Raw genomic sequence first — 27,701 nt, forward strand, 5'->3', positions numbered from 1 at the left:
CCATCCAGCCATCTCATTCTCTGTCGTCCCGTTCTTCTATTGCCCTCAATCTTTCCCAGCATTAGGCCCTTCTCCAGTGAGTCCTTCCTTCTCATTAGGTGGCCAAAGTATTTGAGTTTCAACTTCATGATCTGGCCTTCTAAAGAGCAGTCGGGGTTGATCTCTTCTAGGACTGACCGGTTTGAACGCCTTGCAGTCCAAGGGACTCGCAGGAGTCTTCTCCAGCACCATAGTTCAAAAGCCTCAGTTCTTTTGCGCTCAGCCTTTCTTATGGTCCAACTTTCACAGCTATACATTGCAACTGGGAAAACCATGGCCTGGACTATACGCACTTTTGTTGGCAGGGTGATGTCTCTGCTTTTTAGTATGCTGTCTAGATTTGCCATAGCTTTTCTCCCCAGGAGCAAGCGTCTTTTAATTTCTTGGCTGCAGTCCCCATCTGAGGTGATTTTGGAGCCCAGAAAAATAAAATCTGTCACTACCTCCATTTCTTCCCCATCTATTTGCCAGGAATTGAGAAGGCCGGATGCCATGATTTTGGTTTTCTTAATGTTGAGTTTCAAGCCAACTTTTGCACTCTCCTTCTTCACCCGCATCAAGAGGCTCTTTAGTTCCTCCTCACTTTCTGCCATTAGAGTGGTATCATCTGCATATCTTAGGTTGTTGATATTTCTCCCGGCAATCTTAATTCCAACTTTTGATTCATCTAGCCCTGCCTTTCTCATGATGTGCTCTGAATATAAGTTAAATAGGCAGGGCGACAGTATACAGCCTTGCCGGACTCCTTTTCCAATTTTGAACCAATCAGTGGTTCCGTGTTCGGTTCTCACTGTTGCTTCTTGACCCGCATATAGGTTTCTCAGGAGACAAATGAGATGGTCTGATACTCCCATCTCTTTAAGAACTTGCCACAATTTGTTGTGATCCACACAATCAAAGGCTTTTGCATAGTCAATGAAGCAGAAGTAGATGTTTTCTGGAACTCCCTAGCTTTCTCCATGATCCAGCGTATGTTGGCAATTTGATCTCTAGTTCCTCTGCCTCTTCGAAATCCTGCCTGTACTTCTGGTAGTTCTCGATCTACATACTGCTGGAGTCTAGCTTGTAGGATTTTAAGCATAACTTTACTAGCATGTGAAATGAGTGCAATGGTACGATAGTTTGAACATTCTTTGGCATTGCCTTTCTTTGGAATTGGAATGTAAACTGACCTTTTCCAATCCTGTGGCCACTGTTGAGTTTTCCAAATTTGCTGGCAAATTGAGTTTAGCACTTTTACTGCATCGTCTTTTAAGATTTTGAATAGCTCAGCGGGAATACTGTCACCTCCACTAGCTTTGTTGTTGCTCAGATTTTCTAAGGCCCATTTCACTTCACATTCTAGGATGTCTGGTTCGAGGTCAGTGACCATCTCATTGTGGTTATCTGGGATGTTAAGCTCATTCTTGTATAGTTCTTCTGTGTAGTTTTGCCATCTCTTCTTAATCTCTTCTGCTCTGTTAGGTCCCTGCCATTTTGGTCCTTTATCATGCCATCTTTGCATGAAACGTTCCCTTCATATCTCAATTGTATTTCAATTGGGTGTATCTTTCTCTTTCTCCTTTGCCTTTCGCTTCCCTTCTTTCCTCAGCTATTTGCAAAGCTTCCTCAGACAGCCATTTTGCTTTCTTGCATTTCTTTTTCTTTGGGATGGTTTTAGTTGCTACCTCTTGTACAATGTTGCGAACTTCCATCCATAGTTCTTCAGGCACTCTGTCTATCAGATCTAATTCCTTAAATCTATTTGTCACCTCTACTGTATATTCATCAGGAATATGATTTAGTTCATACCTGAGTGGCCTAGTGCTTTTCCCTACTTTTTTCAATTTAAGCCTAAATTTTGCAACGAGAAGCTCATGATCTGAGCCACAGTCAGCTCCTGGTCTTGTTTTTACTGACTGTATAGAGCTTCTCCATCTTTGGCTGCAGAGCACATAGTCAATCTGATTTCTATGTTGACCGTCTGGTGATGTCCATGTGTAGAGCCGTCTCTTGGGTTGTTGGAAAAGAGTGTTTGTTATGACCATCGTATTCTCTTGACAAAATTCTATTAGCCTGTGCCCTGCTTCATTTTGTACTCCAAGGCCAAACTTGCCTGTTATTCCGGTTATCTTTTGGCTTCCTACCTTAGCATTCCAATCCCCCATGATGATAAGGACATCATTTTTTGGTGTTAATTCTATAAGGTGCTGTAGGGCTTCATAGAACCGGTCAATTTCATCCTCTTCAGCACCAGTGGTTGGGGCATAGATTTGGACTATTGTGATATTGAATGGTTTGCCTTGGATTCGAATTGAGATCATTCTGTCATTTTGGGGATTGTATCCCAGTATTGCTTTTCCTATTCTTTTATTGACTATGAAGGCTACTCCATTTCTTCTGAGTGATTCTTGCCCACAGTAGTATACCTGATGGTCATCTGAGTTAAATTCACCCATTCCTGTCCATTTTAGTTCGCTGATTCCTAAGATGTCGATGTTCAGTCTTGTCATCTCTTTTTTGACTACGTCTAGCTTGCCTTGATTCATGGATCTTACATTCCAGGTTCCTATGGAGAAAAAATCTTTACAGCATCGGACTTTCCTTTCACCACCAGATATATCCACAGCTGAGCGTCCTTTCGGCTTTGGCCCAGTCGCTTCATTCTTTCTGGCGCTACTAGTACTAGCCCTCTGCTCTTCCCCAGTAGCATATTGGACACCTTCCGACCTGAGGGGCTCATCTTCCAGCGTCATATCTTTTTCCTTTTAGTACTGTCCATGGGGTTTTCATGGCAAAGATACTGGAGTGGTTTGCCATTTCCTTCTCCAGTGGATCACATTTTGTCAGAACTCTCTGCTATAACCTGTCCGTCTTGGGTGGCCCTGCACGGCATAGCTTATAGCTTCATTGAGTTACGCAAGCCCCTTCGTCACGACAAAGCAGTAATCCATAAAAGGGGCTGGGTAGTTAGTCGCCACTTTTCTTAGAGGATGGAGTAGAAATTCCCTTCCCTCTCTCCTCACAGGGGGAAAAATACTTTGTGCAGCTTTTACAGGAAAAATACTTAAAATCTTTCTTAAAGAGAAGATCAGATCTCACCCAATTTCATCCACATTGCTTTAAAGGTGCTTGGTGGTGATTTTGACTTCGGATGTCAGCAGCTTAGTGATGAGCCATATTGCTATGGCCGGTCTTTCCCTGCTGCCCTCCCGCGATCAAATGGGGGTCCCCTCCTTGCTCGTCACCTCTACAGGGCGACTTTTGACCCTTTCCAGGGTCCCCCAGTGGGACGAAATCGGACGCGAAAGACGGAGCTCGTCTTCAGCATCCGTGGCACTGCGATGGCAAACCGGAAATCCAACATACAGTATTTAATCTTAATTTCCACAATACTGATAAAGGGGATATTACAAATATAATACACTGTTTATATTTGTAGTCCATACTATAAACAAACACAAAAGCAAATTTCACATCTGGAAAAAATAGATATACCCCTACATTTATCACTATTTCAAATATTTAAATTAGAGATGTGCAGATAATTAGAACATTGTTAGATAAGAATTGGGAAGAATCTGTCTTATTTAAACCTCAGATATTTAGTTTGATTTGCTGTTTTTTTTTTGGTGAAGCTTGTGTTTAGATTGAAAGAACTCTCTGAGGCCTACAAAAAGACTTCAGAAAGGAGGTTACAGAAGCCCATGAGATTAGGTAAGAATTTTAAAATATCTCCAAACAACTGGAGATCAATCATTACACTGTCCAAAAGATCATCTACCAGTTGAGAAGTTGTTACAAAACAAAAACTCTTTACAACAGGTGTACTTACTTTTTCACATGATCATGTAGGAAAATATATTGAAAAGTTTAGAGAAATACATTTCTATATTATTATTTTACCTATTATTCATTTCCTTTTAATATTGAATATTTATCTCTCCTTTAAGTAGAATTGTTTGACACAAATACTAAGCCAAAACCAATCAAAAATTTGGAATATGTATGTCTGAATGCAGCTTTTGGAACATAATCGGGTTCTGAATACATGAAAGCTGTTTTCCAATGGCTGCTCTGCCCATGAAGGCAGAGGTAGGGGAAGGGAATCTAGCTCTTTAAAGAAAAAGTTTGCCAATTTTTAATTAGAGCCCCAATAAGATAAATGTCATAGTTTCTACCTTTTTGATCAGATTTCTGATCTCCTGCTCCTTTTTTATTTGCTTTGGTTTTATGCAGCTCTTTTTCCCAAGCAGCTAGCGCTTGTTTTTCTATCTGACGTATCTCTGCTTCTTCTGCATCTAAACGTTGCTTCCACTGCAGCAGCTCCTCTGCATGCTGACGCCGCTGCATCAGTTTTTGCTCTCGCTTGGTCAAGAACCTGATGAAGAAACAGGGGAAACTGTTCACTATTGTCCTGAGATATAAATATTTGAACTTCCATTATCCTATTCGGTAAAAGTATTTACTTGTATTTTACTCGTGCTGTGAATAAGAATGTGAGCCTGAATTTTTTTGTTAAAAACCCCAACTCTGAACAACACACACACACACACACACACACACACACACACACACACACTAACTATAAACACAGTTCTTAAACTGTCTTTCCTCTTCAAGAAAAAACAGTTTTTTTTGTTCTATTTAGACTAACATTTAAGCAGCATCACTAGATAGCAGCATTAAGAAGAGCAGAATTCTGAAAAACAGTTCTAGGTCAATTTAGAAAGAAAGTTTCAGGGGTTATCATTTAGCAATGGAGAGTTATTCATCCTCAAGACTGAATGCTTTTTAAACCACTGTAAAAATCAGGACATACTTCTTATTAAAAACTGCAAATTAGAAACTGCACATCAGGCTCTCTTTCTAGATACTATCTCCATTATACCCATTATATTGGTTTCCCTTCTCCTAAGCTGTACTGAACTGATTTTCATCCACCTACAACAATGCCTTCCACTGTTCCATATGACTTAAGCAATAAAATAATTATTCTAAAATAGCAAATTATGAACAAGGTATTAAAAATGCAAGTTAATAACAATATAAATATAATCAAAAACTACTGGCAAAACATAGTAAGTTAATATATTACAAATGAATATAACACATTAATAATAAATAAATAGCCTGAATCTTTAAGAGTCAAGTGAAAAAAATCCCAAAGTATCTCCCTTTGGTATTTTAATTAATTTGAAATAGTATCTTATAACTTGCCATCAGAGAAAGTCACATTATGGAATGCTATGGTCTCTGATAACGGTAACAAACAAGAGATTGCAAAAGGAGAATTAAGTGAATTTAAATACATATGTGTAAACTAATGAATACTGAGATTTTCTACCAAACTTTCTGGATCACCTAACCCTACATCATTATCCTTAACCTTCAAAGGACTGTCCAAAGAAGTCAGTTGGGGGCTAAGACCCTTATGAAGTAAAAGCGATGAACAGTCACTATCCATCTATATCCAACTTTAAATGAAACTACCAGTATAATAAGGTTATATGAGATTAAGATATAGTCGAGTGTACTAGGCCTTGTGCTCCCTAACAGAGGTGCTCTCTGTTAAAGTCACTATCTGCTACCTTATTTAGTATACCTAACAAGCTGCCCATTATGGTCATAAGTTGTAAAACAGATCATCATATGACTGGATTCATTTTATATCCTTTTTCAGTTGTAAAGTGAATGCTGTGCTCATTAAGAAAACCCATTATTTGCTATGGAGTGTTTTTGACGAAAACTGGAAGTAAATGCCAAGTTTAGCAAAAATATTGCAAATCACGGTCACATGACTATAGGATGTTATAAACAGCCGAAATTACAGGCTGGTTGCGGACTGCCTGAAATGTATTCATGTGGCTATGGTATGGGGGCTGTTGAGATTTTGGAACCTTCTGCGTGGTCCATTTGCTAAGTGACTGGTTGTAATTTGAGAGCTATGTGTAAACCACTATTCACATCCTGATTCTAAAAACACCAGGGTTTCTGCCTAAAACAGAAAGGTTTGCTCATGCAACGATGATGTTAAGTTGAAAGTGATTTCTGAGACTGAATAACAGAGTATTTTATATGAAGTTAAAATTTCTGCAGAGTCTAAGCTCTCCATCAGGACTTTCATAATTCAAGGGACTGGTTTGAGACCAATAAATACTGAAATATTCTAATGAACCATAGCACAATCTGAAATCAACCTCATCTCCAATGCTTTTTAAAAACTCACATCACTTACAATCAGTGAAAGACAACAAACAGACAATTGAGGATACAATTTAGTGTCAAATTATACTACCAAATGTAAGTGTACATTTCTGCTATTTGCTGGCTAGATTTGGATGCTTCAGTGTGGTCAGATAACTGGAAGCCAATATTTCAAACTCTAAACTTCAAGTACACAGATAACATAAACAAGACAGAGACAAGTATGTTTTATAAGTGATAACTTTCTACTAGCTTTCCATGTCTGCTGGGCAAGAAATTTCATGGGATCTGATAGAAAGGAACTTTCACATAATTATCACTATTTTTCATTCTTTTTTCAAAGAGATACAATTCTTTGCCAATTTTGTCTGATGATATTGATTTAAGACTTCATTTAGTTATGTGTAGCAAGGTGAATACAAGCATGCTTTTCTTGGCTACTTAGAACTCTTTTTTCTATATAAGAATTTGTCTACAAATAAACTATTAGGCTGAAGTCACTGACCAAATTTATGGGGTCTACTATGGGACCAGAAATATTCTTGCAAAAAATAAAACAACCTCTCCAACAATGTACATAATGTCAGATGCTTTTCTTTGTAATATTTTTTATTGCAGTAAGTCTGTTTAGAGTTGGGGCAGGCAGCAACAAGATATTTATTAGCACGTGGACACTTCATCTTGGCACATTTAGGATTCAAAACCTAAAGCAGCTTATTAAATATAGAGCTATATTTTATTATTCTATAGTAATCATTCCCAAATGAGAAATGATCCCAATATTTACTCTCTTCATTTATTTATTATGAAGTGCCCCAAACTTCCTTCCTCTCCTTTCCAAATACAAATACAAATAAAAACCAAAAACTTTTACTACTGGTTAGCCACTACAATATATATTTCCATTACAAATACAAGACATATTTCTGCAAGTTCTTATAGAAAAATGCTTAAAACATTCCTGTAGTTGGTGCAGTTTACCACTAGTTTTTAAAGAAAAATGAAACCAGTGCCTCAGATTCTCCATATTCACTAAAAATAGAAAGCCTGATATGCCAGAGATGTGTGTTATAGAGTCTCAAAAATTGCTGAAGTAATGGTCAATTAGCTATCAAGAACAAAGGAAATAAGTTCAAAATCTATGTAATTCTATCCTTTTCTTCCATATTAGCTAACAGTTTTCTCTCTATTCTCTTCTCTATTTCTTACATCATACGAACTCATGAAAAAACTCCCAAGTTATTTCAGGAAAGATGAAATTACTGAAAACAACAACAACAAAAAATATTCTGAAGAGCTCACCTATACGGATTTGAATTTTTTCTTGGAAATAAGAATTTCTACTGTTATGACCTCATACAAAGCCAATTTTAAAAAATTAATTTAAAAGAGATAAAAGATGCAGTTGAATAATTTTGTGCTGCACATAGTTAAAGCATTCAGAACAGATTTTCCTAACAAATATGACACTAAAAGACAAATTAAATTCCAAATCCTTTCCAAAACTGTTAGATTGGAAGAAACTTTGAAGGTTTTCAAGTGCAACCTTCGGCCCAGGACAGAAGGAGTCTTTATAATATTCTGGACAAATGGTTGTCTAATCCTTTCTTGAAAACCTCCAGTGACATAGCACCCACAACTCCTGGAGGCAAGCTATTACTATCAAGAAATTCCTCCTCATTTCCAGGTTGAACCTTACTCTGATGAGCATCCACCCATTGCTTCTTGTCCTGCCCTCAGGTACTATAGAGAATAAATTGATGCCCTCTCACATGTGATAGCACTTCAAGTATTAGAAGACTGCTATCATGTCTCCCTGGAGCTTTCTCTTCATTGGGCTAAACATACCTAGTTCTTTTAGCTGTTCATTGTATGATTTAGCCTCCAAACCCATTATCATCTTTGTTGCTCTGGTTAACTGGTTAGAAATTGTCAGCTATCTAGCAGGAATGCCTGTCTTTATACCGGGGGAGAAAGAGTTCTAAAAGAACTCCTAATCATTTAAAATTGAACAGGCATGCTCAATCAAAGAATCTACCACTGAAAAAGGTAGAAAGTTACCTGACCAACTGGTTGTAGATATACAGCTGGAATTTGGGATGGAGGTTGGGAAAACAGACACTGAGAGAAGCCCAGTGGTGAGACGTAAAGACAGAGAAGAAGTAGTGAACAGGAGAGCAGTGTCTACAAAATAAGGAGGAAGAGTTTTAAGCCGATAGCAAGAAACAGACAGAAAGCAAGAGCAGGAAAAGGTCTAGCAGAGTTTTAAATGAACCTCAAGTGTCAAACAGTTATCATCCATCAACAAGTAGAATTTTTCAAACGCAACAGAAGATAAGCATTACTTAAAATTCTTTATTCCTTGTCAATTGGTCCCCGTTTCTTACACTAGTAACTTTACCTTATTATGGTATAATGCTATAGATAATTCTCCAGTTGTTTAAAGAACTACATTTAAGGGCAATTCCAATTATTCATTTAATATTGCATTTTAAAAAGCTTATTACACTATTTTAATTAATTACTCCAAGGTTTCAAGTTGTGTTGCATTTATTATATTTCAATTGTATTTATATCAATGCTCAACTACTGTAAGCTAAATGAATAAGCTCCAAAAATCAAACAAAAGCAGTTTTAGCTCATAAGATCGCTTAGTTTAAAAATGACTCAAATATTTATGTAAACTTAAGAGTTTATAGGCTGTCATTTTAAGAGAAAATTAAGGGGAAAAAATAGGTGAGAAAGCTTTTAGAACATAGAAGCCACTACTAGTGAAAGATAGTTAAAAATGTACAAACATAACATTAAAACTAATATCAAGAGAGATTAATTCTTTGACAGAGCATGCTCCTATTCACATGCAAACCATTCAATAGCCTTTTTTATCTTTGTTATCCAAAGATCAATTATGATACTCCCGAGAATATGTATTAACCAAAATCTTATTGGAGGCATCATTATCCAATTCATCACCATTTAATATTTTTAAAAAACTATGCTATTTTTTTTATATTCTTCCCAAACTAATATAATATCCTACCTGATTCTGCATTATTCAGCATTTATATCTGCATCTTGCTTTCTATCCTCACTCTAAATACATGTTCAAAAGCTTTACTAAATTGAAATATTGGTGATACATTTCTTTTAACAAAGCAGAGGGTAACTGTTGTTCCTCCATAATCTTAAAAACTAGAGAAAGAGATTGCTTTTTACCACCATATAATTTTTCTTCTATTATAGACTGAGTTCCTTAAAAAAATGTGACTAGAAGTCCCAGGCTCTTAAGATATTCCGAAAGTCATAGAATTTTCACATTTTCAGTTTCTCGAAGGGCTGTGAAAAATTGACAAAGATCCAATTCTACTACTGAAACCCAGGAATATAACCAATGTCCTATATGCATTCCGAAATGCCATGCAATAAATAAAAACATTTTATGACTGAATTTTTCACTACTACATTTAGAAGCTATTTCACATAATGGTACATCTTTCTTTTGTTGTGAAGGAAATATTAGTTGCACATTTTTTTACTATAGAGATGCATAATATTACAAAACCCAACTTTTTCCCACACAAAAATTGTGAAAATTTAGCTCAGTATATGGTTTCAAATTCCAATCTTCTACACTAGGAATCCATTTTTCTCCTGATGAAGTCAAATTTTCAGGCACGAGAATATATTCTGATTGAAGATAATTCAAAAAGAAAACCAACTTTGTAAAAAGCTATATACAAACACTACATTACAGCAAGCATTCTGCATTAAAGTAATATATACTTGTGTATATAAAACTCTGGTCTGTAGTTGTTGTACCAATTACAAGAAAGGGTTCCTACATAGATGCAATAATAGAACATATGCTTTGCATGTAGAAAGCCCCAGGTTCATTTACCAGTTAAACATTATGTCAGGAACATTAGCTTTTCATGCCTATTCATGATGGAAAGGCAGTCCTATATGTAAATATTTATTAATATATTCAAGCTACCAAACCATCATCAAAACTAAACTGAAATTCCACAATAGCTATTGGAAGCCATTTCTATTAGGAATAAAACAAAATACAAATTACTTCTCATCCATACGTCTCCTCATTTTCTTTAGTTTCTGCATGATACTACTTGTGTCAGAGCTGGAAATGGAGGAAGGGCTATAGGCTTCTGCATCAGTTGGCTGAGGGCTTGAGGAATGTGTTTGTTTTTTATCATCTTCACTGCGGTGTTCCTAAAACGAATAAACAAACAGAAATCACTTAAGAAGTCAGATGAATACAATACTAGGTTTTAGATTTGCTCAAATGAGTCAATGAACATTTTATTCAAATTTCTGCAGAAGAGTTATTCCTAATGCTAATAAAAAGGTTGAGAGTTATCAAGACAGGCAACCGAGAACTCTCTGTGAATTTACAAGCCCTCTGGACAGAAATAATAGGCTAGAAGGAAATGGACAAGAGTTTTGTCTCTCTAAAATTGCCTATTTATAGGTTTCTAATTTGTAATTAAAGCTGGAAATGTTGCAGTATATTTTTTATAAATATTATTAAACCAGAGATTTTTGATTCTTGTTCCCTAGATTAAATGTTTTCAATCCAAACTCCGTGGAACAAAGTCTGAGTTTTCAAACCTACTATATAGATAGTCTTCACTTAACCACAGTAATTGGGACTGAAGTTTTCTATTGCCAGGCAATGTGATCATAAAGTACAATATCACATGATCAGGCTGCTTAGCAACAACAGTTCTGGAACTCTCTTTTATCATTGTTTAAGGACCATATGCATCACTAAATGAGAACCTCGTATAACTGCAAGCTCTGACTCCCCACTAATTTTGCCAGTGGGAAGCGGGCAGGAAATGTCATGATCATATGAGCACAGGGACATGCAATGGTCGGAAATCTGGGCCAGCTCATTGCAATCGTGTGACGGCAGAGACACTGTGACAGTTGAAACTTCAAACACCAGTCATAAGTACTACTTCTGCAGAAGTATTGCAAATCTGAACAGTCACACAATATAACCAACATTAAGGTTAGCCCCAAATCTAAGATTATTGCAGCTACAATTACTACATTAAGAACATTAAAGTTCATTTCTTCTTTGTATCTTAAGAATGTCACAAATTTTATTCTTCAAATGAAATGCTGTTTCATTTGACAATATCAACTGGATAAATAAAATAAGCAGATTAGTTGCATTGTAACTTATCACCTTGTTTTCTCCTGAAGATTTGAGTTTTTCCTGCAATTTCATAGTGGTTTGGCGTATCCGCTCAATTTCTTCCTGCTGTTTAAGAATCAGTTGCCTTTCTTTCCGAGCTGCCTTATTAGCTTCCTGAAGGCGCTTAATTTCTGCCTTTATGGGTAAATAGGATAAAAAAAAAACAAACTGTTATTTCCTCATTAGCTTACCTCTTTTTTTTTTATTGAAAATTTTTAAGTTTTACAAAAAAAAATTCCCTTCCCCAAACCCTCCCAACCCTCCCCTACCCTCCCCCGACCTTCCCAGAGCTGAATACAGGCTTAATTAAAAAAAAATTTTTTTAAAGAATCTTAAAACACATATAAACCATAAGCAAATCTAAGTGCATTAATTAAACAACTTATAAAATAGTTAACAACAATATATAAAAAGAGTACAAGAAGAAAGAAAAGAAACAGAGAAGAAAAATTCAAATAAAAAAAAGAAAAAGAAAAAGTTAAAAAAAAATCTATGAAATATCTTAAAGTTTAAATATAAATTATTCAAAAACTAAATAATATTTTTTTATATCCAACTTATATTGTATAAAATCTATCCATTTTTTCCATACCAGGAGGTACTCCTCTTGCGATTGATCTTTCAAGAAAGCCGAAATCTTTGCCATTTCCACCAAATAAGAAACTTTAAGAAACCACTCTTGCAAAGTAGGCAAAGATTCCTTCTTCCAACATAGCCCTACTAACAACCTGGCCGCTGTAATTAAATTTAACATCAATATAGTCTCTTTACTATCACAATCAGAAACAATACCTAACAAGAATTGTGGGGTAAATTTTATCCTAAAAATTCTTTGAATATTCCACCATATCTTAATCCAGAAAGCTTTTATATTTTTACATGACCACCAGATATGATAATAAGTAGCATCCAAACATCCACATCTCCAACATTTAGGCTGCAAGTCAGGATACATACGAGACATTTTTTGTGGATCAAGGTGCCATCTATAAAACATTTTATAAAAATTTTCCCTTAAATTTTGGGCTTGTGTAAATTTAACATTCCTTACCCAAATAAGCTCCCAAGTATCTAATAGAACCGGTTCTTCAAAATTTTGTGCCCATTTAACCATACATTCTTTCACTAATTCTGCTTCTGAATCCAATTCTACCAACACCCCATAAATTCTCTTAATATGAGTTCGTCTTTGATCTTTTATTTGTTTTAACAAATTCTCATCTTCTCTAAGCAAACCCACATTACGATCTATCTTCCACCTCTCCACTATTTGTCTATACTGAAACCATGAATAAATAATATTTTCTTGTATTAAATCTTCCAAAGATTTTAATTGCCAGTTTTTACCATCCCATCTAAGTAATTGTACATAAGAAACACTATCCATCTTGACTCCTCTCCTTATCCCTTCTATCGCATGCCACGGTATAGCCCATAATGGAATTTTAGAATCACTTCTATAATATTTCTTCCAAACCCGAAGTAAAGAAGTCCTTATAATATGAAATTTAAAAACCCTATCAACCTTTTTATTAAAAATTAAATAGGCATGCCATCCATAAAGTAAATCCCAACCCTCCAAGAGGAGTACTTCTACATTTGTTAAATTAACCCAATCACTAATTAATGTTAAAACCGCAGCATCGTAATACAATTTCAAATTCGGTACCCTGAGTCCACCTCTCTCACGAATATCTTGTATAATTTTAAGTTTAACTCTAGGTTTTTTCCCTGCCCAAATAAATTTATTGATACCTTTCTGCCATTCATTTAAATTAATCTCATTCTTTAAAATGGGTAACATTTGAAATAAAAAAAGAAACTTTGGCAGAACATTCATTTTAATCGCTGCAATTCTCCCCAAAAGACACAATTGCAGCTTCTCCCAATTTTCCAAATCTCTTTGTATTTTGACCTACAGCCTTTCATAATTATTTTTATACAATTTTACATTAGAAACGGATAAGATAACCCCCAGATATTTTACCTTATTGACAACCTCAAAATCTGTCAACCTAAGCAGGATCTCCTTGTCCAGATTGGTCATATTTTTAGGCAATATTTTCGTCTTATTATTATTAATTTTAAAACCCGAAACCTGTCCATACTGATATATCAATTGTAATAACTCTATTACAGAATCAGTTGGTTGAGATAAAGTAACAACCAAGTCATCTGCAAAAGCCCTTAATTTATATTCTTTTTTATTAACTTCTATTCCTTTTATTTGCTGTGATTCTCGAATTTTGATCAACAAGATTTCCAAAGTTAAAACAAACAACAATGGTGACAATGGACAGCCCTGTCTAGTCCCCTTCTCAATTGAAAACACCTCTGACAAACCCCCATTAACTATAAGTTGTGCCGTTTGCTTTTGATAAATAACATGAAGAGCTTGTAAAAATTTTTCTCCAAAATTCATTTTCTCAATTAATCTTACAATAATTGCCAATTCAACTGATCAAAAGCTTTTTCAGCATCTAAAAATATCAATCCTGCAGAAACTTGATTGTTTTTATCTAAATATTCTAATAAGTTAATAATTTGTCTAACATTGTTCTTCATATACCTTCCAGTTATAAAACCCGTTTGATCCATATGTATTACATGATGCAAGACCCTCATAAGTCTATTAGCTAAAATTTTCGAAAAAATCTTATAGTCTACATTTAAAAGAGATATAGGTCTATAATTCTTTGGTAAAGTAAGATCTTGGTCTTCTTTTGGAATCAAAGATATAAAAGCTCTACCCCATGACAAGGGGGTCTCTGAACCCTGTAATATATTATTAAAAAGCTCCCTTAAAGGTTGAATCAACTCTTGTACCAAAGTTTTATAATAAATAGATGTCAATCCATCAGTACCTGGTGCTTTACCTAATTTTAATTCTTTAATTACTAACTCAATTTCTTCACTAGTAATCAGACCGTTAATTTCTTGTTTCTGGTCTTCTGTTAGTTTAGGAAAGTTAGCATCTTTTAAATAATTATCTATATCTAAAATCTGTACTTTAGTACTCATATATAATAATCTAAAAAGGATTTCTTAATCAACTCCTTCTGATATACCAATTTACCATTATAATTTATTTTATCTATAATTCTCTGTTTCTGCTTCTTTCTCAGTTGATAAGCCAACCATCTCCCTGGTTTATTGGCATTACAAAATGTATTTTGTTTCACATACAGTAAATTAGTTGCAATTTGATCAGCCATCAACATATTAAATTGTGATTTAAGCAATTTTATAGATTCCTTAATCTTCTCATCTGTGGAATTTAAAATCAAAGCTTTTTCTTTTAATTTAATCTCATCTTCCAACCCCTTACGTTTCTGCATCTGCTTCTGTCTATAGACCTTATTCATTTGTATCAAAATTCTCCGCATATAAGCTTTACCTGCATCCCAGACCATTGACATTGAAGTTCCCTTATACATATTTAAAACAAAATAATCCTTTAATTGCTCCTTTAATTTTTGAACATTCTTTTCTTGTCTAAATAAATTTTCATTCATCCTCCAAGATCTCCTCTCCTCTTTTTCATTAACCAATTCCATCCAAACTGGGCTATGATCCGTCAATGTCTTAGGGAAGATCTTAACATTCTTTACCCTAAAATATAGATCCGTTGTAATAAAAAAAAGTCAATTCTTGAAAAAGATTGATGTCTGTCCGAAAAGAAAGTAAAGTCTCTCTCCTCCAAGTTATGTTCACGCCAATAATCTCGCAACTCCCAGTCCTCTTTCAAATCAAAAAAAGCTTTAGGTAATTTGGCCTGTTTACAAGAAATAGAGGATCCTTTTTTGTCTCTTTGTGTATCTAAAACACCATTCCAGTCTCTCATTAATATAACAGATCTACAATCCAACAGAATTAGTTTTTGATGTAACAATCTATAAAATTGTTCCTGTTGTTGATTTGGTGCATACAATCCCACTATAAGTACTTTCTTGCCATACAGACCCACTTCAATCATAACATATCTCCCTTGGAGATCAGATTCTACTAAACAGGCTGATAAATTTTGCTTAACATAAATAACTACTCCCCCTTTTTTCCCGGGAGCAGAAGATACAAAATGAGATCCCAAACGAGCATTAACTAAATATTTTTGATCTTTAGAAATAATGTGTGTTTCCTGCAGACAAATAATATCATTGTTATGTTGCTTTAAGTAATGAAATATTTTCTTTCTCTTTTGGGGGGAATTGAGACCATTAGCATTCCATGTCAGGAGCTTTACCATCTCCCTTGACCAAAAGCCTGGAGAAGACTGCTTGAAGATCTGCCATTGAGGAATGTACCACAGAGCTCTTGGGTCTTGCTCCTCCCACAGGCACCGAAGCAAATTCTTGTAAAACTTCTTTAACTTCTTTCTTCTGTTGTTCCTTTTCCTTACGTCTATGGGCTGCCCGAGCCATTCTTTGCTCTTTCATCTCTGCTTGTTGCGACCACTCAGCCTGTGATTTTCCAACATCCATCAATACTACTTCTTCAGACTGCTGTTCCACCTCCTTGCCATCCAAGACTTTCTGCATCATAGATGGTGATGAGCATGCTCCCAGAACCGACTTATAAAACTCCTTTGCTTTAGAAACAGTGTTAAGTCTATAACGCGTCCCCGCATGACTCACCACGATACCCATCGGACTCTCCCATCTGAATGGCATCAATCTTTTTTTAAGTTCATTAGCTAAGAAAGCAAACTCTTTTCTTCTTCTTAAAATTTTAGATGGAATCTCCTTTAAAATAATGACATCTTGAGCAGCAATCTGAAACCTCTTATTATAAAAAGCTTGTATAATTTCATTGCGCAGAGATCTCTTCCCAGAATAGATTACCACATCTCTTGGCATTAGCTTACCTCTTAAATAACCTTAGCTTTTCATTTTTATTCTATGCTCTGCCACAATTGACAATTTTCTGCTTGTTCTTTTATCCAAAGTTTATTAGAAGTTTATTCCAATCCCTAAAGAACTCTCCACTGTCTCCTTCTTCTAATTTTATACTGTCATTTTATTAATTTTTTTACTACTGTATCTAATTTTCTTTCTAAAAATATAAATGTTCTCTCTTCTTTCCCATACCAATTTTCTCTTACATACTAGTTAGAAGTTACTATGAAATTCGGTTTCTCCCTTTTTATTCTATCTTTTTCTGAATTTTGTGTATCACTATCTTTTATTTTTTGTTATTTTTAAAACAATTTTCCTAGGAAAAGTTATGGCAATAGAAATTTATAATAAATCTCTTAAAACTAAAATTAAAATGTAGAATCCCCAGCTTTCAATTTTCTTTACTCTGTGCTCTTCAATTTCCTTCTTGTTTGGTGACTTCAGATCCAAAGCTTGTGAGCAAGGACAACATCTACTGAAGTCTGTTTGCCCCCAAATAGCGCTCATAGGTAGCAGTTTGCTTCAGGAAATTTCCATTGCAAATGGCAATTTTCCTAGTCTATGACTTTTTTTTTTTTTTAAAAAATAAAAGGTTAATTGAGAACTTTTCTTCATATCCCTGTGATAGTTATAATTAATGTTGGGCGGGGAATAGTATTCCCTGTATTTTCTCTGTATTTGAGTTTATTATCTGTTTATTATCTTTCCAGGGAAAGATTGAAGGCAAACGAGGTCCAGGCAGAAGAAGAACATTGTGGCTTCAAAATCTAAGGGACTGGTTTGGACAAAACTCAGCAGCACTTTTTCTTGCGGCTGCTGATAAAAACAGGATCGCCAACATGATCGCCAACATCCGATAACGGATATGGCACAACAAGAAGAAGAAGATCTGTTTGCTTTCTACAAAATAATTTGTCCTGCTTTGTGGATCCAAATGTGTGATTTGGCACAAAGACTGAAATCTTCCCTACCCTTTGCACTAAAATTCTTGGACAAGTGACTTTTCTTTTAGCCACAAATGACTCTAAGTGGGAATTTCCATCACTAAGCAAAGCCATCATTAGGTGGAAGATCATGTATCTGCACCACTTAGGAATGACAGTATCAATATTCCTGTGTGATCAGGACCACAGTCATTAGATGAGTACCTCATACTTCCCCTGCACAGCCACTTTACCTCTACTTCAGTTCCCACCTCTCTTTCTCCCATCTCTGCCCTTTTGGTCTTCTTGCACTCTGTAACCACTTACCAGTGCTGTCCTCCCACTCCCCACAGTTGACCTTTGTCATCTTCTCCCTCTCGCTGCTGCTGAGATTTACTTGCTTGAGGCAGCTGCTGGCCCTTGAAGGTTACATGAAGGCCGTACATGAAAAATGGGCAGCAGCCTCAGCCTGGGTGCACTTCATCAGCAGCAGGAGGAAAAAGATGTAAAAAATCAACTGGGAACAGCAGGGGTATGTACCAAAGGGCAGGGCAGCCAAAAGGAAAGAAGAGAGAGCTGGGGAGAACTGAAGTGCATGCTATGTCATAAATACAGGTGGATTGCCAAACTCCAAACATTTTGATCACATGGCCGTGAGAGTGCTGCAACAACTGTAACTTTAAGGATACAGATAACTTTAAGTAGTCTAGATAGCCATCAACTTATGACTATTATGGAGCCTGTCCATTACAGTCACAAGTCATGATGGTTGTTATGTCCACATGATTGCCTTGCTTAACAACCCTCATCCCTCTTCTCCCTAGTGTGGTTGTTAAGCAACTGCATGGGCCATTAAGCAGAGCACAGGGTACCTCATGTGCGGGAGAGGCCCTTGAAATCCTAGTGCAGGGCTAAACCTGCTTGCCCTGGGCTTCCCAAGGCCTCCCCTGTGCTCGGCTTCTGCTTCTTAGCGCTAATTAACTACTGCGAGAAGATCACCGAGACTGACTACAAACAATAGCATGATGAAGCAGAAAGAATGGAAGATGCACTGAAATATCTGTAAGAAATACAATTTGCCTACAAGCAAGAACTGATGGACTAAGTAATAGAAAATGAAGAAGCTAAAGTACTCTGGGATTTCAGAATTCAAACAGACAAGCACCTGCCACATAACATCCAGACGTAACAATTTCAATAAGACAGACAAAAAAAGTCTGGATAGTGGATGAGTACTTGGAGACAGCAGAACAGAAGAAAAAGAACTGGAGAAAATCACAAAGTATGAAACCTGCAAATAGAAGTAGAAGAACTGTGGCAACAGAAAGCAAAGATAGTACCAATAAGTGCCTTAGGTGCAATCCCAGGACATCTGGAGCATCATTTGAACACCACTGATATAATCACCATCAGTCAATTGCAAAAGGCAGTATTACTGGGAATAGCTTACATCCTGCGACCATACTTTTAACACCATCAAAGAACAAAATCTGCTTAATTCAGGTCCTTGGAAAGGAATCGGTAAGTGGATAAAAATGCCAAAGCCAATCTAAACATCAGACTGACTACGGAACTAATCATAATAATAGTAATATAAGCAGCCTACAAGCATCTGGGCATTTTAAAGTTGGATAACTTGAAGTATGGATAAGTTAAAAATGTGATTAGTAAAGAATATATCCAAAGAGTGAGAAAATTGCTAAATATGAATGGTTGAAACACCACCAAAGCCATCAATACCTGTGATATGATACCTGTTGGAATTATTAATTGGATATAAGCTCATCTGAACATTTTGGATTGAGAAAAAAATACATCACTATGCATGACATCCCTCTAGTGATATTGATAGATTATACCTGCCTTATAGAAATGGAGGCAGAGGTTCCCTTCAAGTCAAATAAACTGTCAAAGAAGAAAATCTTGCATTGGCTGATTAAGTAAAACACAACCAAGAACAAGGATTGATGCAAATAAAAATTACAACTTACTGAATGGACAGGAAACAAAATGTGAATGTTGAAATAATGTAATAAAAAACACAAACCGAATGCTGGAAGGGGAAAGGATTATATGGTCAATTTCTACGAAGATTTGAGGGCAAAGTGGATAAAGATAAAACCTGGCAATGGCTCATAACTGAAACATTAAAAAATGAAATTGAACTCTTGATTTTGAATGCTCAAGAATAAACTAATGCAATCAAAGGCACAAATGAAAAATCATCAAATGATTCAAAGTGCAAATTGTCTGAAATGATATAGAGTTTCCTGCCTGAGCAGGGGGTTGGACTAAAAGACGTCCAAGGTCTCTTCCAACTCTGTTATTCTGTTAAAAAAGAGTAGATCATATATCCAGTTTATGTGCAAGATCACGTAAACTGATTACAAACAAAGACATAACACAGTCGCTAAAATGATTCACTGGATCATCTGTAAAAATGAAAAACTGGTTGGAATATATAGTTAAAATAGCAGTTGAAAACAAGTAGGTTAAAATATTGTGGGATTTCCAAATACAAACTGATAAAGTCTTGATGCATAACACACCAAATTTAACTGTGGTTGAAAAGAATAAAATATGGGTAATTGATATGGCAATACCAGGGGATATAGAACAGAAGACAAAGAACTGGAGAAGATCACAAAGATCCTTGAAGTTGAAAGATTATGGCAAAAACCACCCGATGGCCCCAATGGTTGCTAAGTGTCACTTAGAAAATCTATACATTGACAACACTTCCATCTGCAGTTACAAAAGGCCACACTAGTTGAATCTGCACATACTCTACGCCAGTGGTTCTCAACCTTTTTAATGCCGCGACCACCAACCGGTCGTAAGTTGAGGACTACTCAACTGGTGCAGCACCATTTGCAGAATGGGACTTTTGGCGGGCTCAGCAGGGCAGAGACAGCCTGTACAATTGCTATTGGCTTTTGAAAGCCAATAGAATTAGACTCTATTCAAGAGTCTATTCTATTGGCTTTCAAAAGCCAATAGAATAAAAGGGAGTAGCATAGCTAAGGAAAAGGGGAAAAAAATGGCGGACTGCGTTGTTTGGCGACCCCCGTGAAATGGTCGTTCAACCCCAAATGGTGTCCCGACCCACAGGTTGAGAACCACTGCTCTACGCTGATACATTATGATATCCTAGGTTCTTGGGAAGAATTCAGTGCACACGAAGATCAATACCAGCTAAACAATGGACAGCTGTGATTTCACATGGTTGTGCACATAATAATTTACAGTTGTTAATTTTGGGTTGCCACAGTGCATAGTCTTCACTTTTAGAATAATATGTGCTGAAGTACTGTATCAAAACTGTCACTTTACAGGTCAAAGTTGACATTTCTCACCATTTATTTTACAATAAATTTTTAGACATGGCCAGTACTGTATACCATCCTACACAGTAAATTTAATTGAGAAAATATGTTCTGTATTCACATAAATGTCAATTCGAATTATTAATATGATACTACAGTCTATTAAAATATGTATTTCTTTAAATAAATACATATGACATTAATACAAACTATTACAAGATCTAGTTTCTCCAGTATCCCAGAACCAGCCTCTTGACAATAATTGTTATATATGTGGATACACTAAATAAAACGCAAGATAAGGTAGTATTTTGGATCAACATTAATTAACCTCTCCCCCAATAAATCTGTCAGAATCCAATTATACTTCATCTCCAGTTATCAAATATAGAAAACCCCAATTCTGCCTTCTCTGGATTCTGCCATAAGAGGGAGAGAAGGGGGAGAACAAAGGGGCTTTATGGCCCTCACTTCCTTCAGTATACTTCTAAGGAACTGAATGTGTGTATTGCAAAAGAACTAACCATAAGAATGGGGCCGTTTTCCTTTCATGTAGTTTCTTTGAAGTCTCCATCCAGCCAGGCAATAATGAAAAAGGGGGTGGAAGTGTAATGCCTGAGACTGTCGCTGTAAGAAGGGGTTGATTGGGTGGGGCTACTGGGGAAACCCTTAAAACCTTGAATTGGAGAGCTTGGACCCCAAGTCCTGTCTAGCACGCCTGCAACCACTTCTTCTTAATAAAGGATTCCTGTTGGAAGAATTATTCCAAGAGTTCTGTCTTCTTAAGATGCAAAGTGGGGTGGGTCCTTACAAAATCTTAATAAATCTGTCATTTGTACTGATAGTTGTACTAATTATGACTTTAAATATTTGCATATTTAATATGATTTTCAGAATTTTTCTATAGCCAATTAACAATCTGTTTGAGAATTAACTGAGTCAGAACTATGGTACCTCAAACTACTCCAGCTTTTGGTGAGAGCATCCATTCTAGTTTCTTGACAGGATAAAAGAAGTGCTTTGAGGGGGTTTGTTTGTTTCCTACCCAATCCAGTCTACATCCCTGGAATTCTTGGGAGATCCTCTGTCCAAATTCTAACAATGGCCAGTCTTGTTTACATTCTGAGAATAGCCAAGGTTAGCCAGATACCCCTACATATGAGGCAGCTCAAAGCAATCAAATGTAAAAGTAGTGTTCACCTTCTCCTGCTGAAGTTTAAGAAGCAGGCCACGTTGTTTTTTCCGGATGGGTGGCATTTTATCATCTTCTCCTTTATCTCGTAAATGTCTAAAAATAAGTAGCAGAAAAATTAAATTTCTTCCACTTTGGCACTGAATTACTTGCCGTCTATTTTCTTTTCTTTGGGGGGAGGGGTTGCCTTTTATTCTTTTTTTACACTTGATGAAACATAGGAGTTTTATTTCAATGTCAGCAAATGCATAAAGGAAATTTGGAAGCTAGTCAACATTTATTTAAAAACCTTGGATGTGAAATGGGTGAGATAATTAAATATATGATATTATATATAATTGTAGGAAAAGTATAACAAATCAAAGAAGCAAAACTGCATTTGAATCTTTTTTTTTAAAAAGGCTTCATTTGAGAAAATAGCCTCATTATGATGTAATGTGTAAAGTCATAAGTACAAAACTGGAGTGGCTGGGTGAGAATACAAACAAAACAAAATTATATTAAAGACTTTATGATCATATTAAAATGGCAAAGAACTCTCCTTTTCTTGCTATCTCTTTCATGATATTCATGAAACATTCGCAATAAGAACGTAACATAAATCAAAAAAGTCTGATATCCTTAGGATGGGTAAAACTCTTGGCTATGTTATACATCGTGTGGTTTCCAGCTTTACCTTTTCTGGTGTTCTAGCCAAGCTAGTTCAGCCTTAGTCTTCTCTTTAAGTGCCTTTTCGCGTAATCGGAGCAGTGAGGACTGGTGAGCTGCTCGCATTTCTTCTTCTCTCATGTACTGCCGTACCATTTCCATTGTAAATTTAGAAAAACTGTCCTGTCCTCCTGAAAATGGCAGGTTTAGCTCCTGATGAAAAAATAAAATAATAATAATAATTAAAAAAACAGTTTCCCCAGAATTCACAATCTCTTTACTGGGCAAAATGTTTGCAAACTATTGATGCACTTTTACATTAATCATTACTAGATTTCCGTTGTTTTTATATAAAAATACTGTTTTCTACAGTGGACATTTTATGTATAAAGTATGTTCATTTATTCATTTAACACATTTATATGTGAGAATATGAAAATCAGTAACTTGAGACACGCAGCAACAGAATAACAGACAACAAGAGCATTAACAGAGTTACAGTTGAGGTAGAAGAGGACAGGAAAATATATGTTTTTCTAGGTACAAAGGTATTCCAGCATCTATTATCCTTCTCAGTGCACCTGAGAAGAATCCGGCTATTAACTCATCTGTGTTGCATATTTACAATAACATCTGAAACATGCTTTCTAGGAAGGCCACAAGCAGAAGCTGGCCTCTTGTACTTCTGTCCTAAAAAATATGTTACTAAAATTATTAATTCAGCAAATGATATCTGGCGAAATGGTGCATCTAAAAAAGGTTTTAATACAGATATTCCCATTTCCAGAGATTTCTATAAATCCAATATCACCCACCGATATTCATATTTTTAAAACTATCTTCATGAATTATGCCTATTATTTATTGAATTATTCACACTACATCGAATGAGATTATTCTTTTTATTCTCCATGATAAGACTTATGGGAAGAAAACCACAACTTGTGCAAAATGTTGAATTTTTAGCAGTCAACATAATGATGAACCTCTGCAGATATTCACCGCCCAACAGTCAGATTAGTGCAAAGACTGTCAGATAAGGTTACCTTCAGTGAGCAACATATTTATTTCTGCTGATTATGATGAATGTTATTCTAAGAGCAATTACACATATACTGCATAATCTATAACAAATTTAAAACAGCTAAAACAACTACCATATATGCCGGCGTATTAGGCGACTTGGCGTATAAGACGACCCCCATTCTTATCGCCAAGTCGCCTTCCTAGAACGTCGTCTTATACGTCGGAAGCTACCAGTATTTCCAGCGTATAAGACAACTCGGCGTATAAGACGACCCCCGTCTTTGGCGCCGAGTTTAGCGCTTCCGGAAGTCGTCTTATACGCTGGCATATACGGTAAAACATATGCATTAACAAAATTCCCCACATAATCAATTGGAATTGGAAAACAGGCCAATAAAAATTCTGAGACTCCACAAAATGAACAGCAACAGCCTATTGAAATCTTGCCTTAATAGGTGACAGGGTAGGCTTTTCAGGAGAAGGTTCCTCATCAGAATAAACTTGGTGACTTCGTTTCTTCAGATTGATCCGGCGGTGGCTCTCAGAAGGCAACAAAGACCGAAATGATTGCTCTTCAATCTCATCTTCTGTCATAGACTCATCAAATTTCAGGGAATATTCTGTGGCAATAGAGGTGGAATCTGAAAAGATACAATACAAGAAGGAGAAAAAATATGGAATTCATTAGAGAACAGAAAACACTATAAAATAAGATTATGTGGCAAAAATAGAATGAGTAAGTATTGACTGAATGGACAGAAATATAAATAGGCCTAACTATCAAAATTCCTGACCTTATTATGAAAACAATAAATATATACATGGACTCTTTGGATAACTATTACAATAGAGCGGTGCAAACTGTTTGAAAGACATGTTTCGGGAAGATGCAAGAGCATATATGTACAAGTAGTCTTTAGATTGCAACCTTAACTGGAATCAGACTTTCCATCCCTAAGCGATAAGGATCGTAAAGTGTGACATCACTTAACCTCATTGCTTAGCAACAACAATCCCAGCAGATCAGGTTGTTGTAACCCAGAGACCACCTGAGTTGTTGAAAGAGGACCTCATATGTCCTGAGCCCTAGGCAAGCAAGCTGATGGGTGAGAGCTGCTGGAAGGTGAGTGGGTGCTGTGGGTGGGTGCTACTGGCCAGTGGGAGCCACAGGGTGCCACAGGGGCTATAAATGGGCACTATTGAGTATGGGCAGGTAGGTCGGTGAGAGGTGGTCCTTGGGATCTCGTACTTTGTAGTGGGGCACCTCAGGAAAAAAAGTGGGGAGAAAAACTTTTGGGAGCAACTTGCAACCTTTCAGCTGGCCTCTCCACTGACTTTGCTTGTTGATCACGTGACCACAACTTTCAACAACATTGTAATTGCAAATCGCCAGCCCGGGTACCCAGAGTGCGATAACACAATTGTGGGGACACGGCTGGAACTCCAATAACCAATTCTAAGTCCCTCTTGTTCAGCACCCTCATAACTTTGAATGCTCACTGAACAAGTGGTTGTAACGCAAGGATTACCCATAGTAGCTCTTTTCGAACAATCAAAGCTACTGCAAATGTTTCCTGGCTCTCTAGCAGCTACTCTGCACGTACACTGCTTGTGTCTACAGAAGCCTTTGCAGATATTAGAACAACTTTCATAGCATCTGAACAGACCAGAAAAAGTTGTAGCTTTTTAAAAAGACATTGTGTACACACATTTATGTTTTGAAACATTTTCTCCTAAAGGATTCCTTCAAATCTAATACATAAATTATATAAATGTCCTGCCAAAAGGAGTCAGAACATTCAATGTTAGGAAAGCTATTTCCAAAATACTTTTTTCTCCTTTGAAGGGACGGCAGAAAAAAAATCAGGCTGCGAACTAATCTTGGCTTCTATCAGCTTGTATATCTTGGGATAAAGAAATAAACTTTACTATTCTCTAATAATAGCTCTCCGTGGAATCTACTGAAAACTAAGGCTACAGTGATTGTAATGTACATCCTTCCCTACCCCACCTTATTTCCAAGAATTCCATTTCTTGGAAATACCAGAGAAAGCAACCAAAATAATTCTGAACATTTGTTTCATAATATTCATACATGTATGCATGCTTGTAGAGATTAAGTTTACCATTTTTTTTCTTAAAAATGATAACTAGCACACCAAGAAGAGGAACAGTTATCCAGCCAGTAGTTCCAAGAATAAAGAGGACGAAAGGAACAGCAAGGCAGGGACAATCTGGCAGTGGATACTGTCAGACTGCAAGTTCTCCAGAGTCCAACAGATGGTTACTCAAAAACAAACAAAGAAAGCAGAATGGTGAGTATTGGTAGGGAATTATTTTTATATTATTACCATGTAATCCATCAGCAAAATCATTGGCACAGCAATGGAAAGAACACAGATAATTATGAAACAAAAACTGAATGAGCATTGTTTTAATTACCATATTTTCCGGCGTATAAGATGACTTGGCGTATAAGACGAGCCCCGACTTCGGAGCTGATTTGCATGCTTAGAAAGTCATCTTATACACCGGAAACTACCGTAATTTCCAGCGTATAAGACTACCCCCGACTTTGGAGCCGATTTGCATGCTTTAGAAAGTCGTCTTATACGCCAGAAAATACGGTAAATACTGATCTGAAAACTAACCTCTCTCATCAGGAACGGATGGGATACTGTTATTCTGCAATGAATCATTCATTGCTGTAGCAGCTTTCTCCTCAATGGAGCTGCTTGGTTTTTCATGATGAGAAAGTTTCTTGGCTTCCTTTGAAGATGGACTTTCCTGCCGACTGCTGCTACTACTGCATTATAAAAAGACATACAGGAGTCCTGAATTAATACGGATGTAATGCACAAAATGAATTTGTGCAGCTTCGTGTTGTGTGCCAGTTGTACCCGTTCCTGGATCTATGGGCTCTACTCACAGTCCCTCATACGCTAGTCACCTCTGCTTTGGGCTTCTGCAATGTATTCTATATGGGTCTATCCTTGAAAAGTATCTAGAAACTTCAACTGGTGGAGAATGCAGCAGCATGGGCAGTTGTGTGCGTGCCCCTAGAGTGGTATGCATTACATCTGTGCTCCACAAGCTGTACTGGTTGCCAGTTTGCTTCTGGCTCCAATTCAAGGTACTGTTTTTTTACCTTTAAAATTCTTCATGGCATGGGACCAGGTTATATGAGGGGACATCTCTCCACAATTATTATCTGCACATTCTATAGGATCTGCAGAGAAGGCATGCTATGATCCCAACTGCTACGGAATTATATTTGGCAGGTCCCAAGAAAAAAGATCTTCTCCGCTATGGTACGCCCATTATGGAATCTATTCCCTCTGGAAATGACATCAGCTACATCCTTTTCAACATTTTGCAAGTCCTTCACTGTGTTATTAGGCCTGCAGGTTCCAGGGGACGGGGGAGATTTTGTGATGGCTCCCTTACTGTGGTTAATATCATCCTCGCCTGCTTTGTATTTTTAGTATAGTATTTTTAAATTGTGATTCTTTTATATATACTTATTGATTTCTAATTCAGTGTTATATACTGCCCCAAATCACTTTCTTGTGAGATTGGCAGCTACACAAATATGATAAAATAATGAATTCTAAAATATGTACTTGCATTGTGTACTCTTTACACTCTTTTCCCCCTAGGAATTCACTTTCACATCACAGAGTATAACATTAAAATTAAATCTTTTAAAATCCAGGAACCCAAAAATTTTACAAGAAGCGGAATCAAGGTCTTCGATAACCTAGTGATGGCAAATGTTTTCAGTCCTGGAGAGCTAGCTATAAAGGCTAACATATACAGCTGATAGAATATGTTCACACTGGTGGCTCAAACTATTTTAAGAAGAACTGTAAAGTCCATTGAGAAACAAAGTTCCTCAAGCATATAGTTTTGCTTTTGCATAATTTCCATTTGCTCCTGATACTTCATGCCTGAAAATTCAGAATCAGGAGTTTCCATAATTTTAGAGCTTCTAAGTGTATTAGGAATTTTGAAAAAAAAAAAATCAATATCTGCTATCAAAGGAGCCCATAAGGGGAGCAAGCAGCAAAAATAATCATCTCCCAGAAGTGAAAACTGATATTTGTCTTTCTTAAAAGTATTTATCCAAAAAGATTAATTTCAGCTGGTGAGAGCATGAAGAGTCACAGAGATGTACTAGGAATTCAGAACTCTCGCTCATTTTCAAGATGATCCTCCTCAAATTACGTCATTTGTAAATCT

The 27,701-nt window shown here is 36.4% G+C and overlaps 1 protein-coding gene across 4 annotated transcripts in view; it reads right to left on the reverse strand.

Annotated features, from left to right (window-relative positions):
• Window positions 1-27,701, reverse strand: part of CEP350 (centrosomal protein 350) — a 114,891-nt gene that overhangs the window by 23,565 nt on the left and 63,625 nt on the right. For 3 of the 4 annotated variants that reach the window (XM_039337144.1, XM_039337145.1, XM_039337143.1), the window contains 8 exons: window positions 26,111-26,265; window positions 23,907-24,100; window positions 22,462-22,646; window positions 21,794-21,881; window positions 11,441-11,584; window positions 10,304-10,455; window positions 8,287-8,409; window positions 4,200-4,399 (listed from right to left, as the gene is read on the reverse strand). In XM_039337144.1, the coding sequence (XP_039193078.1) occupies window positions 4,200-4,399; window positions 8,287-8,409; window positions 10,304-10,455; window positions 11,441-11,584; window positions 21,794-21,881; window positions 22,462-22,646; window positions 23,907-24,100; window positions 26,111-26,265 (1,241 nt within the window). The remainder of the gene's footprint in view (window positions 1-4,199; window positions 4,400-8,286; window positions 8,410-10,303; window positions 10,456-11,440; window positions 11,585-21,793; window positions 21,882-22,461; window positions 22,647-23,906; window positions 24,101-26,110; window positions 26,266-27,701) is intronic. The other variant, XM_039337146.1, reaches the window with a different exon arrangement.

This window comes from Crotalus tigris, unplaced genomic scaffold (genome assembly GCF_016545835.1).
Source record: "Crotalus tigris isolate CLP2741 ecotype Arizona unplaced genomic scaffold, ASM1654583v1 scf7180000017668.6805642782:7212621, whole genome shotgun sequence".
Lineage (NCBI taxonomy): Eukaryota > Metazoa > Chordata > Lepidosauria > Squamata > Viperidae > Crotalus > Crotalus tigris.